General features: G+C 32.1%; 1 protein-coding gene across 1 annotated transcript in view; it reads left to right on the top strand.

Annotated features, from left to right (window-relative positions):
- The window catches only part of LOC132727879 (dynein axonemal heavy chain 3-like), a 77,732-nt gene that overhangs the window by 20,914 nt on the left and 42,494 nt on the right, over nt 1-14,324 (top strand). The window contains 8 exon segments of the mRNA XM_060713468.1: nt 3,450-3,540; nt 4,024-4,074; nt 5,614-5,804; nt 8,235-8,466; nt 9,858-10,069; nt 10,627-10,718; nt 11,629-11,658; nt 13,126-13,240. Of these exon segments, the coding sequence (XP_060569451.1) occupies nt 3,450-3,540; nt 4,024-4,074; nt 5,614-5,804; nt 8,235-8,466; nt 9,858-10,069; nt 10,627-10,718; nt 11,629-11,658; nt 13,126-13,240 (1,014 nt within the window).

Here is a 14,324-nt window from a genome sequence, read left to right as displayed (position 1 = left end):
ATGTAGTCGACAGATGTAACACAACTTAGTATGAAGGAGGATGTAGAAGACTGTGCTGTTAGATTAATGTTTCTCCTTGATTACGCTACATTCCCTAGTAAGTTCATACAGGTACCATGTGACACACTGTCCAAGAGGCTTTATCTAACAACGCTCCATTTTGGTGTGGACCATTGTCAACTAGATCTCATCATGTTTTGTGTGATATTTTGTTAAAAAAAACTTTTTACTTTTTGTATTGCTTTTTAACAATGTTGAATTTAGGTGAGAAATGGCAATCTATGCAAAACATTGTTTTGAAATAGAAATATGGTATTATTGTTGTAACTGTGTAAACCAAGGGTTAAGGTTTTTTGAGGGAATTCTGCCTTTATATACAAAAAAATTGTTTGAAAATGGCATACTCATTTTCGAATTTTTCTTATAATGTTAAGGACCTTTTAAACAAAGTTTTGCATAGAATTTTGTTTAATAAAAACTTAAGATATGGTAGACATGTTTATTTCAATTTAATATTTGACTGGTTTTTGTAATACTGATCATTAACATTTGTGTGTAGTCTCAAGATGTAACTGTCAATGAAATGAAAAATGACTTGGAGGATGCTGCCCAGAGAATACTCTTTATCTTAGATCAGGGTATTTTTCCATGTAAGTAAGGGATGTGTATTACCCCACCCACTTTTTATACCAGCAAGGAAAATAATGCTAACAGTTGGTTTGATAAATGTGCACCATTTTTTGCTATTGATAGAGTTCCCATCACTAAACTGGAAATTTGAATAGAAGAATGCCTTAAATGTGTGCATAAAATCATTGTTCTTCACAATTACTTCTATATACGTTTGTCTGTTCTTAGAAAAATGTGTTGTAAATTCATGTTTGAATAACAATTTTATTGAGGTAGATTAGTGGTTTTGAAATCACTGGTAAAAGTAAATTAAGATGGGGATAAGATTTTGATTTTAACCATTTATGTCAATGATATTATTACAAATCTATTTGGATGATTTCGAATGAAAATGTTTATACTTTGCTAAGAACAATGATTTTATGTACAAAAGTGTTACATTTTTAGCTCGACTTTTCTATGAAAAGGGGAGCTATCCTACTCGCCCCGGCGTCGGCGTCGGCGTCGGCGTCGGCGTCACACCTTGGTTAAGTTTTTCGTACCACCCCACTTTATTTCAGAAGTATTACAAGTATGGCTTTGAAACTTACCATACTTGTTCACCATCATAACCTCCATCTACAGACAAGAGTACATAACTCTGTCAAGGTTTTTGACAGAATTATGGCCCTTTTTTGACTTAGAAAGTGTATTGAGCTTGGTTAAGTTTTTTGTACCACCTCACTTTATTTCAAAACCATTGGAGGTATTGCTTTGAAACTGACCATACTTGTTTACCATCACGACCTTCATCAACAGACAAGAGGACATAACTCTGTCAAGGTTTTTGACAGAATTATGCCCCTTTTTGACTTAGAAAATACATTGAATATGGGTAAAATCCACTTATTGCCTTAACCCTTTGAGATATTGCTTTGAAACTTTTAATGCTATTTCACATCATTACCCCCATCTGTACGCAAGAGAAGGTAACTCTGTCAAGGATTTGTTTTAAAAATTAAGGCCTTTTATCGACTTAGAATCTTGGTTAAGTTTTTAGTACCAGTCCACTTTTTGACTGAACTGTTTGAGATATTAATTTGAAAGTTGGAATACTTGTTTACAATCATGATTCCCAAACATGTCCAGGAGAAGGTAATTCTGTCAAAGATTTTATTTGAATTATGGCCCTTAACTGTCAATGTTTTGTATTATAGGCAAGCACTAAAAAACTTAAAAAATCTAAAAAAATTCATTCCTATCCACTTGTTCACTTTACCATAAATTATGTCATAATAAAATAATTCTTCACTAAATATCTTAATGCTCATGGCCATTGTTCACTTTAAAAATACAGAGATTCTTGTATTGCCTTTTACTGCAAAAACTTTTTTTATTGGCAAGCAATAAAAAAGTCGAGCGCGCTGTCTTACGGACAGCTCTTGTTTAATAGTTTAGTTAACAAATTGTGTTGCAGTGTCTTCAAATTTTTTACAGGATTTGATATGAAAGTGCATTAACAAGACTATGATATATAACATGTTGACAGTTTATTGTGAAATCATCTCTGTTAGATCCCTCACTAAAATAGTTGGTGAACAGCCATGTATATCACCATATTTCATCACCTTAGAGCAGTAAAGGGTTAACTCCTATTGAATTTTAGAACAAAATAATCTGTTCCTGCTTTAAGGGGATGGGATATTGTGTTGACATTAAGAATTTGGTGTTAAAAGACATTTTTAGCTCGACTTTTCTATGAAAAGGGGAGCTATCCTACTCGCCCCGGCGTCGGCGTTGGCGTCACACCTTGGTTAAGTTTTTCGTACCACCCCACTTTATTTCAGAAGTATTACAAGTATGGCTTTGAAACTTACCATACTTGTTCACCATCATAACCTCCATCTACAGACAAGAGTACATAACTCTGTCAAGGTTTTTGACAGAATTATGGCCCTTTTTTGACTTAGAAAGTGTATTGAGCTTGGTTAAGTTTTTTGTACCACCTCACTTTATTTCAAAACCATTGGAGGTATTGCTTTGAAACTGACCATACTTGTTTACCATCACGACCTTCATCAACAGACAAGAGGACATAACTCTGTCAAGGTTTTTGACAGAATTATGCCCCTTTTTGACTTAGAAAATACATTGAATATGGGTAAAATCCACTTATTGCCTTAACCCTTTGAGATATTGCTTTGAAACTTTTAATGCTATTTCACATCATTACCCCCATCTGTACGCAAGAGAAGGTAACTCTGTCAAGGATTTGTTTTAAAAATTAAGGCCTTTTATCGACTTAGAATCTTGGTTAAGTTTTTAGTACCAGTCCACTTTTTGACTGAACTGTTTGAGATATTAATTTGAAAGTTGGAATACTTGTTTACAATCATGATTCCCAAACATGTCCAGGAGAAGGTAATTCTGTCAAAGATTTTATTTGAATTATGGCCCTTAACTGTCAATGTTTTGTATTATAGGCAAGCACTAAAAAACTTAAAAAATCTAAAAAAATTCATTCCTATCCACTTGTTCACTTTACCATAAATTATGTCATATAAACATTGCTGTAATATTCAAGGGTATCAAACAATTAGTTCACTTTAAAAATACAGAGATTCTTGTATTGCCTTTTTCTGCAAAAACTTTTTTTATTGGCAAGCAATAAAAAAGTCGAGCGCGCTGTCTTACGGACAGCTCTTGTTTAGTTATTTCACAATATCATATATTTGTGACAGAGATGGTTTTACTAAAATTATTTTTACCAATTTAACAGTGTTTTGCCCTAAGAGTTTCTAACATGTTGTTTGAAATAAAACCTGGTGTTATTGTTGTAGTCACAAGACGTAACAGTTTACAAACTAAAAGATGAGATAGAAGATGCGGCTAACAGGCTTATGTTTCTGTTAGATTATGCTGTTGTCCCTCGTAAGTACAGCCCCTGAAATTGTGCATGTAAACCCTGTCTACTTGATGACTTTCTCCTGTTCTGTTGGTGTAGCTAGTGTCTATTAATAATTTATGTCAGAAACTGAGAAATTTGAAATGGTTTACATTTTTGAACAAATAAGTCATATAAATAATCCAGTTAGCATTTTTAGAACAAATTTGTTTGAATTTTGTGACAAGAATTATGATAAAAATATGAGCTTTTCACTCTTTCACTTTCCTATAAAGTGTTTAGTCACCCATTTACTTAGCCTTCAAAATTATTGTTTCTATTCTTTCCTTTTGTTATGACAGCTTTCTGCAGTACACATTGTGAAATGATTTTATTTAAATCATGCAACACTCATAAAAAAAAAGATTCCAGTAAAATTCCAGACTATATTTTCACTTTACAAAATCATTTCACAATGTTATACATTGTATTTTTCAATTCTTTCATCATATCAGCCTTTTTCTTTATAGAAGAATCGCCAGCTAGATCATCATACATGCCGAAAATACCCAGTTCATCAGGTCTTCTCTCATACTCTTCCTGTTTATGAAATTCTCTGTAAAATTTTATTGTTCTCGTTATTTTCACAGTTTTGCAATGTTTTGTTTCTGTTGGTTGACATCTTGCTTCTTACTTCTTCTTGCAACTTAGAGAAGCAGTTCCCTTTTGAACTCTTTTGAATCAACCTTTCAGTAACCTATTTGGCACTTTTCATTTTTGATTCCTTCTTGTCTTGCTTTTCCCTAAACAATCTTTTCTTCATATGCCATTCATTGAAACTTTCATAGTCAAACATGTGTACTAATTGCAGTGTGTCAGATGTTCAACATTGTAAAGTTTACTAGGAGGGGCATCTGTGGCCAAGTGGTTAAGGCCGTTGACTTCAAACCAATGACAATGACAATGACAAAAGATTTATTTGATTTTGGCCTCCGGCCCATATCAACAAAACATATACATTACAAGCATGACATGATGTAGTGCCAGTGTACTATATAGATCAATTACAATTTATAACTACTAGTATAAATGTATATAAAGTGACAGAAATAACTTTTTTAACATATATGTATAGTATTTACCCACCAGAATGTGTAGATACATAAATAATTACATATTTAAACAATATCATTTAGCAACATTTTACGTTCTTGAAAAGCACAAACCACTTGCCCCTCACCACTGTGGGTTCGAATCCTGACAGGGACTTTGGATTCTTTCATGTGAGAAAGCTATCCAGCTAACTTACGGAATGTTGGTGGTTCTACACAGGTGTCTGTTTGTACCTGAAATAATGCAGTAAAGCTGGAACGTCACCATATGACCTATACTGTGTGGGTGTGACGTAAAACACAATCAAACAAACAAACAAGTTTACTAGGAGACACTATGTACATATATGCAGCACTCTGTGGCTCAGTGTGTACTACAACAAACATGTTCAGTATTGTATTGAGTATTATGTGTTGTGTGTTTACAGTCTATGTGTAGTGACGATTTAACAGAATGGGTGACCTCATCAGCTATACGTCTTATTTCTCTCATAGAATATCCTCACTTCCTTAGTAAGCTTTCTCTTTATTCTTCCTTCTTCCTATCATTCTTCTTTTTATCTCAATGTCTTTTCATGCTTCATCCCATACTCGGTATGTTCTTGCTTATTTTAAGCATTTGTATATTTCATAATTGTTTATTTATTTTACTAATTCGACATGTGACTATCTATGAACATTTATCTTTATTTTGTACATAGGTTCCAAGTTAATACTCAAATGCAATACTTTGTTTTAAATCTGATTATTTAAAACATTCTTACAAGCCTTTTTCAAGATATGAGAAATATATCATTTTGATTCATGTCTAAATTTTGTCAGTAAAAAAAGGTTTTTATACTATTTCCACTTTACAAGAAATTACCATATTCTGTGTAAGGAGTAATTATTTCAACTTGAGTCTTTTTCTGATTTTTTTTTATATTATTGTACAGTATTTTGTGTCTTTTCTGTTAATATTTGATGTATCACACTGTTTTACAAGATGTTATTTCTGTTTGCGTACAGATGAGGACATTAAGTTGAACAGTCAGGTGTTCCATTGGCCGGAACAGATCAAGGCAGTGTTTGAACTCAGTCAGAACAGGATTATGACTAAACGTGAACACATTGAGGAAGAGCTCCGCAGCAGGACTCGCGCTTACGAGGACAGACTTAATGATATGATGAAAGATGTTGAATCTTTCAAGAAGAAGGAGGTAAAATATTATTGTTTCAGATTGATTAAGCCACTCAAAGATAGTGTTTTCATTAAGTTTTAATGTATTTTTATTGCAAGAAGATACAGAATTTTAAGAAATTATGTTGGCAACCTATTTTTTCTCCAAGAGAAATTTTTGGTACAAATGTACCCTAAAATTCCTATTAAACGCCCCCGGGGGCGAAACATTTTCCAAAAGGGGGGCTTTTATTACAACACATTTTTTCCTAAATCCAAAAATCATTGTAAATACATTTAGTGTTAGCAAGTGTTGGTAATAACATTAAAGTGTTAAGGTTTTAAAGTTCACATGATACAATTTTGTGTTTACTATAAAATATAAAATAGATAATTTTGTGTTTACTATAAAATCTAAAATAGATTCTAAAGGATTTCAAAAAAATTATGGATTTACTCATGAGTTCAGCACTGATGAGTTGATTTTTTCCATATCAAAAAGCCTGGGGGCCTTTATTAGGGGAGGGGCATTTATTAGGAATTTTACGGTATATCAAAACCATTTGCTTTCCGGGTATCAGTTCATTTTTGTCCAGTTATTGTTATGCCCCCATTTCGAAGAAAAGGGGGTATATTGCTTTGCACTTGTCGGTCCGTCGGTCCGTCGGTCCGTAGACCAAATGGTTTCCGAGTGATAACTAAAGAACCCTTAGGCCTAGGAACTTCAAACTTGGTATGGTGATTGGTCATGACCAGTAGATGACCCCTATTGATTTTGGGGTCAAGGGGTCAAAGGTCAAGGTCACATTGACCTTGTAAGCAAAAACGGTTTCCGATCAATAACTAAAGAACCTTAAGGCCTAGGAACTTCAAACTTGATATGGTGATTGGTCATGATCAGTAGATGATCCCTATTGATTTTGGGGTCAAGCGGTCAAAGGTCAAGGTCACATTGACCTTGTAAGCAAAAACGGTTTCTGATCAATAACTAAAGAACCTTAAGGCCTAGGAACTTCAAACTTGATATGGTGATTGGTCATGATCAGTAGATGATCCCTATTGATTTTGGGGTCAAGGGGTCAAAGGTCAAGGTCACATTGACCTTGTAAGCAAAAACGGTTTCCAATCAATAACTAAAGAACTTTAAGGCCTAGGAACTTCAAACTTGGTATGGTGATTGGTCATGATCAGTAGAAGACCCCTATTGATTTTGGGGTCAAGGGGTCAAAGGTCAAGGTCACATTGACCTCTTGGGTAAAAACGGTTTCTGATCAATAACAAAAGAACCCTTAGGCCTAGGAACTTTAAACTTGGTATGGTGATTGGTCATGACCAGCAGATGACCCCTATTGATTTTGGGATTAAGGGGTCAAAGGTCAAGGTCACATTGACCTTGTAGGTAAAAACGATTTCCGATCAATAACGAAAGAACCCTTAGGCATAGGAACTTCAAACTTGGTATGGTGATTGGTCATGACCAGCAGATGACCCCTATTGATTTTGGGGTCAAGGGGTCAAAGGTCAAGGTCAAATTGACTTTGTAGGTAAAAACAGTTTCCGATCAATAACGAAAGAACCCTTAGGCCTAGGGACTTCAAACTTGATATGGTGATTGGTCATGATCAGTAGATGACCCCTATTGATTTTGGGGTCAAGGGGTCAAAGTGTCAAGGTCACATTGACCTCTTAGGTAAAAACGGTTTCCGATCAATAACTAAAGAACCCTTAGGCCTAGGAACTTCAAAACTTGGTATGATTATTGGTCATGACCAGTAGATGACCCCTATTGATATTGGGGTTAAGGGGTCAAAGGGCAAGGTCACTTTGACCTTGTAGGTAAAAATGCTTTCAAATCAATAACTTAAGAACCCTTTGGCCTAGGAACTTCAAACATGGTATGGTGATTGGTCATGACCAGCAGATGACCTATTGATTTTGGGGTCAAGGGGTCAAAGGTCTAGGTCACATTGACCTTGTATGTTAAAACGGTTTCCGATCAATTAACTAAAAACGCTTAGGCCTAGGAACTTCAAACTTTGTATGATGATTGGTCGTGACCAGCAGATGACCCCTATTGAGTTTTGGGTCAAGGGGTCAAAGGTTAAGGTCATGACCAGTAGATACTTGATAACCCTTATTAATTGTTTGATCACTGGGTCAGAAGTCATAATAACCTTATCACATGACTAATTGGCTGCTGATAGGGGGCATACATGTTTTACAAACATATCTTGTTCTTTTTACTACAGTATGATTATGAAATTGCTTTTGTTTCAACTTGAGAAACTTTGGTGTCACAATTTAAGTACTGTTGGTGTGTGCACTACTTACATCATAACTATTTTCTTATATGACAGCAGTATTTAAGTTAATACAATCTGACTCTAAAAGATTTGCTAAAAAAGTTGCATGACACAAACTGTTTTCTGAATTATTACAAAATAATGTGTTTATTTCATTAATTTTCCAGTTCATGGGTCAAGATGAGATGAAGTCTAATGTAGAACAGTTGGCCAGACTCCAGGCTGGTCTTGAACAAGCTCGTGATGACCTCGAGGGTATCAATGAGGAGGAACGCCTCCTTGAATGGGAACAGAGTTTCTTCCCACAACTCAACACAATGTTCACATTGAAAGAACCCTATGATAAACTATGGAACACCGCCTGGACCTTCCATCAGAAACATGAGAACTGGATGAATGGTAGACTGGCAAACAATTGTTATCTCACTTCATGTTTATTATGTTTTAATTGTTTAATTGATAAGATAACTTATAATTTTTATAATGATTCAACAATGGATATGTTTGGTATTATATTCATGCCAAAATCATACTATATTTTCAAGGCCATATAAATAAGAGTTCCCTCAAGTACAATGAAAACAAAAACAAGCAGTTGAAAATTTCAGATTTTTAAAAAGACATGTTAAAAGTGCAGCATCTCTCACCCCATTATCTCTGAAGTCATTGTATGAATAATGTTTCCGTGGAAGCATGATTTCTGTGTATATATCCAAAAGATTTGAAATATAAAACCAACATTTTAATAAAATAAATGATTCATTTAAGAGGAATTAATTCCTTTCATATTAAAGACTAATTTGTTGAAGAGATTTGAAACATTACTTAGATTTATATCTGAGTTTTTATTGTAAGGTTTTTATATTGTGACAGCCTAGATAACAAATATTTGAGCAAAAAAATTAAAAGCCAAACTTTATGGCAAACAATTGAAAATTTGCATGTATAAAGTATGTATAACAGAGAACTTACTGTATATAAATATAAGAATTGAAGTATTCAGTATTAACACCTAACTGTATTCTGTAATCAATACCAGACCTATTGATATCAGCTTTTACATAATTTCTTTTCTATAACTTGAATTATATTGAATTATATTCATGAAAATAAATATCTGCAAAATATTTGACTTAACCCCTATCGTTTGAATTCTCTTATATTAAAATGTATATCATACAAATTGTTTGCAATCATGTAGAGCTAGTTCTGCTTCATTTAATAAAACATATAGTTAACCAGAATTACATGTAGCTAATCAATAAGTGTGGCTTGCAATGTCATGTAAAGGGAGGTAATATAATGTGTGTATATACAGTTGCTTCCCATTCATTGATGATGTTATATACAAAACATGTTATGTATACCTACCTTGGTATCTTATAACGCTTCAGAAGCTGTGTGTGTTGCTATTTGAAATTTGCAAATGAAACTGAAATTCCTAAATATTTTGATCAATAGTTATCTTTAAAAAGAAAATTGAATGTGAACGGGCGGGACTATTCAATGCTGAAACTGCTTTTTTTTATCAACTTTATTAGCATGGCATTTTTCATTTAAAAAATTTTATTAAAAAAACATTTGAGAGTTTATAATTTTGTTAAAGCATGAATGAAATGATTTTTATGGAAGATTTCTCAATATTTTAAACAATGTATATTTACAAATAAATGGAATGAAATTTCAGTTTCATATGGCAAGTTTCTTTGATTAACAAAAACCTGTTTTTCTTTCTGTACCTCTTGTCATTGTTTCAGTTACATGTATTTAATGAGATTATTTTATATCAGGTCCGTTCACAAGTTTGAACGCGGAGGAGATAGAGAATGAGGTTGGTGACATGTGGAGAACAATGTACAAGTTGACGAAGACGTTCGGAGATCAACCAGGACCGCGTCGTATTGCAGATAGTGTGAAGGGTAAAATAGACAAGTTCAAGCAACACTTGCCTATACTTCACACCATTTGTAACCCCGGTATCAGAGATCGTCATTGGGATGCGGTAAGTTGTCCTCCTTTAGATTTGCTGTGGGTTTTTGTGTGTGTGGCTTGAAAAACTTGGTGACGGCTGTAATATTAACATAATAATGATAGCTGTGTAAAATACTTAATCTTGATCTGCAAAACTAACCAATGACTAGTTACCATGATTTTTATCACATTTGACAAAGATGTATAAACCGGTATTGTGTCAGTTTTTTTAGATATTTTCACGTTACAGTGTTTGAAGCTCAATAATTATCTAAATTAGACATTTTATTTCAGTATGGTGTAAGTATAGTCACATTATAGATTTTATTTGATCAAGTTTGTTGCTTATCCTAAATGAATTTATCTAAGAGCTGGCATTTCAAAAAGAATTGATTTTCAGATATTGATTTCTTTTTCATAATTTTTAAATATTAAAAAAAAATTCATAGTGCAAATTAGAAGTGTTTCTTCTGTCATCAAAAATCTGTATGTACATTTTGACAGCATTTAGAAACTTTGATAATAAAATGATGATGCTATGCTTGAAATAGTAAGAACTTTTTTGATAGAATTTTATATGAATTTCAGATGAGCAACATTGTAGGCTTTGACCTGAAACCCCAACCTGAGACGTCCCTGCATAACATGCTGGAATATGGTCTTAACAAACACCTTCAGAGGTATGGGGTTCATAGTTACCATAGTAACACACACAGTAGTTTTACTACCATGTATTCTTAGTATTTCTTACTGGACATGTATTCTTTGAGAATTATGCAATTCTACAAGTGTATTTTAGGTCTTAAAAGGACATGTGAAATGACATCTTTATTATACTCTTTCAATTTATTAGATAAAAAAAGATAGCATAGGGATGCAATATAGAAACTATGAAATTGTATGTTAATTAAACTCCTAAAGAAATAAACAAAAAAAAAGATAAATTCAAATTTGAGAATTTTATAGTTATAAGGTCAAAGAGAGATAATCAAAATACTTTTTTGACAAGCTTGCATATTATACTTGTAGACCATGATTATGTAAACAACTTTAAAGTAAGAACTCAACAGACTGTGTTTCAGTCCTACAAATGCTTTGTCTATGAAATCTGATCACACTTTACACTGTTAGCATAATATTAGCAATTTAACATTGAAACAGCTCAATTAACACTGAATAATTTTTATATAAGAAGATCATGTTTTAATGTTAGTAAAGTAAAGACATTCAAACTTTCACCTATTTTCCTATGAATAGTCTAACCCTTTATTACTGGGCTTCTAATATTTGTCTATTTATCTCTCTTGGCTGTCTTAACTCCATTTATGGCAATTCATCTGTAAATGGCTCCGTATATACTGCCATCTCTGGTACCAATTTACATCTGGGTGAAACAATGCAGCCTTGTTAACTGGCTGTGTCTTTGTCAGACTCAGACCATAGATCTTGGAACATGTCTGACTTAACAGGATCTCTTCTCTGACGAAAAATAAATTTATAAGAGTAATGTAATTGCATGCATTTTATGATTGTTATACAAATTATAAAGAATAATGATGCAGATTGTTGATATATAAACTGTATTTACAGTAAGCAAGCTATGGATATATTCATGAAGAGGTAGAGATAAAAACAATGTAGTCATTCACCCACAATGCTTTGCATCATATGTCATCATTGTCTTATATTTTTGATTTACTTCATATTCATGCCAGTTATTTGAAAAATGAAATATTTGTGATCCAGAAACACATTTGTGAACTTGTAATTTTAACATTTGTATTTTATTAATAGATTCAACAAATTTATCAAAAATATTTATGTTAAAAAAGATATCCCATGTTATTCAGTTATAGTTTTTCGTTTAAAACCCCTAGACTATATTATATGTTTAAATGTTTAATAACACATATTAAGAATGTTACATGACGGATTTGAGTTATGTTTATATGTTTCTGTATATATTATAAGAAGAGAATCAATTTAAAACTGTAAACACAAATATTTCCATTTTTCATAAAATTCAAGCTCATGGTTTTCCATATTTTGAAATGATTTTTATATCATTGTTTCACCAAATATACACATGCCTGTGTTTTACATTTTTATTTCACAAGCAATTACATAAGCCCAAACTTTTTTATTTGTTGCTTATTTTGTAGCATTAGATCATTTATACTTTATTTTCACATTTTGTTTCAGTCACAATTATATGAATGAGTGTCAAGGTTTGTGTTAGACAAAATGACAAAAAAAAGGAGAAAAATGCATGACCTATTGTTTCTTTCATCTAAGTTGTAAAAAGGGCATGCACCTCATTGAGATAGTTACAGACTGGCCGTGACTCCATGTTTTATTTAATGTCACAAATGTTTTCAGTGATAATAAAAAAATTGAAAAATTGTGATATTTTATTTTGGCCAACATATTGTTTGCATGTTCAGTATCAAGTTTGTGTCATCCTTTTAACCACTGCATGAAAGTTGTGATTTTATGTTGTAAATTGTAATTGAATGAAAACAGGTACTAAAATGGTATCTGCTGATCTATTGTGCAATAATCTGATCAGTGTCATTGGATGTTTGATATTTTTCTTGATTGAACCCCTTAGTGACATTGATTAAAAAAAGTTTCCTTTTTACATAAAAATTATGTCATGTGGAACCAGTCACAATAATGTAACACTAGAAAATACGTTTTTTTTGTTAGATTGTTTTTAAAATAAAGATCTTTATTGAAATTCACCAAAAGTATTTCCCTTTTAAAAATGAAAAAGTGATGTAATGATAAATGTTTAAACTACATGTATATTCAAATGTAAAAATTATTGTAATGAAATAGTGTAATCATATTTTTTTTCATTTCCGTAAGATTATGTCTGTGCCGGTATATTAATACCAACTGTATGCAGATAAGTGCTAAACTTGATATCTTGATATTAAAAAAAAACAAAAAACTATTACCCTTGTCTTGTGCTGAAATATTTATAGTAAATTCTCCCATTATTTCAATTTCTTAACCAGTTTATGTAAATAAATCAACAGTTATATACATACATGCTTATATTGTTGATACTGTTGTCTGTAGGCTTGAAGAGATTGGCGCTGCAGCAGCTAAGGAATACTCCCTGGAGAAGGCTCTAGAGAAGATGAAGATAGAATGGAAAGACATGTGTTTTGAGTTGATACCATATAGAGAAACTGTAAGTTATTACTTTGCTTGTCACTTTTATTTGTATATGTTATGATAATAATAATCAAACTTTAGAATAGCTTATTATAGTATATACCTACATGATGTATTAATCCCCGTCATTGCCTTGTTTTATCTTCAAATATCTTGCTAGGCAAATGGCATTATAAACATCCCTTATTTGCCATTTTCTTAATTACATTCTTCATTTGAACAATTTTAGACATAATAATATTGTCATTACTTTTTTTACCTTTAACTTATAAAGGTTTCATCACCAACATTGTTAATCATCATCACATCATCATCACCATCATCATCATAATTTTCATCAATATAAACATAAATCATTATCTTGATTTTTATTGTTTTATTACATCATTATCATTATCATCATTATCATCATCATCAATACATCACCATTATATAATTACTTACATTAATATTGCTATTGATGAAATATGGCTTGTATAATGTGTTTAACAAGTTCTGATTTTGTGGTTATTAATTAATAAAGATTGTAAATTACAGATTGATTATGATGAGTCAGGGAGAACTTCTGCTGCTAGTGATGTAAATACACTATGTACTCAATGTTGTGATTGTCAATTATGAACAATGTTCACCATCATCATTGTCTTATTTAGGTTTTATTGATAAATCTAATTTTAGTGGTATTGAATATTTGTTGAAGGAACCCTTTACTTTTTTGATAATTAGAAATTTTAAATATCATGGAATTTTCCTATAGAAGAAGAAAATATCTTAAATGTATTCTACTTCCATTGTGTTAATTGACCTATAGTTTAAAGACTTCAGTGGTCATATATTTTGTACAATAATTTGTAGATTGATTCTGGAGATGAGTCGGATAAGAATTTATTATCACCAAGATTTCCTCGTAGTCGATCCAACACATTGGTACTGTTCATGTTGTAAAATAAATTTTCTCATTTAAATGATGTGTGTAATTGTCATAACTTCACAATACTTTTATTAATTAATAACTTGTTTCTGATGTTTACAGATATTTTGCTAGATTCTAGATAAATTGTTGATAATTGGCTTGAAAAGATCTGTGGATGTTTCTAAAT

The sequence above is a fragment of the Ruditapes philippinarum genome, unplaced genomic scaffold, assembly GCF_026571515.1.
Source record: "Ruditapes philippinarum isolate M1 unplaced genomic scaffold, ASM2657151v2 ctg84_1_1_1_1, whole genome shotgun sequence".
NCBI classification, from domain to species: domain Eukaryota; kingdom Metazoa; phylum Mollusca; class Bivalvia; order Venerida; family Veneridae; genus Ruditapes; species Ruditapes philippinarum.
Note: the sequence above shows the minus strand (reverse complement) of the source record. Positions and strands in the feature narration are given on the sequence as shown.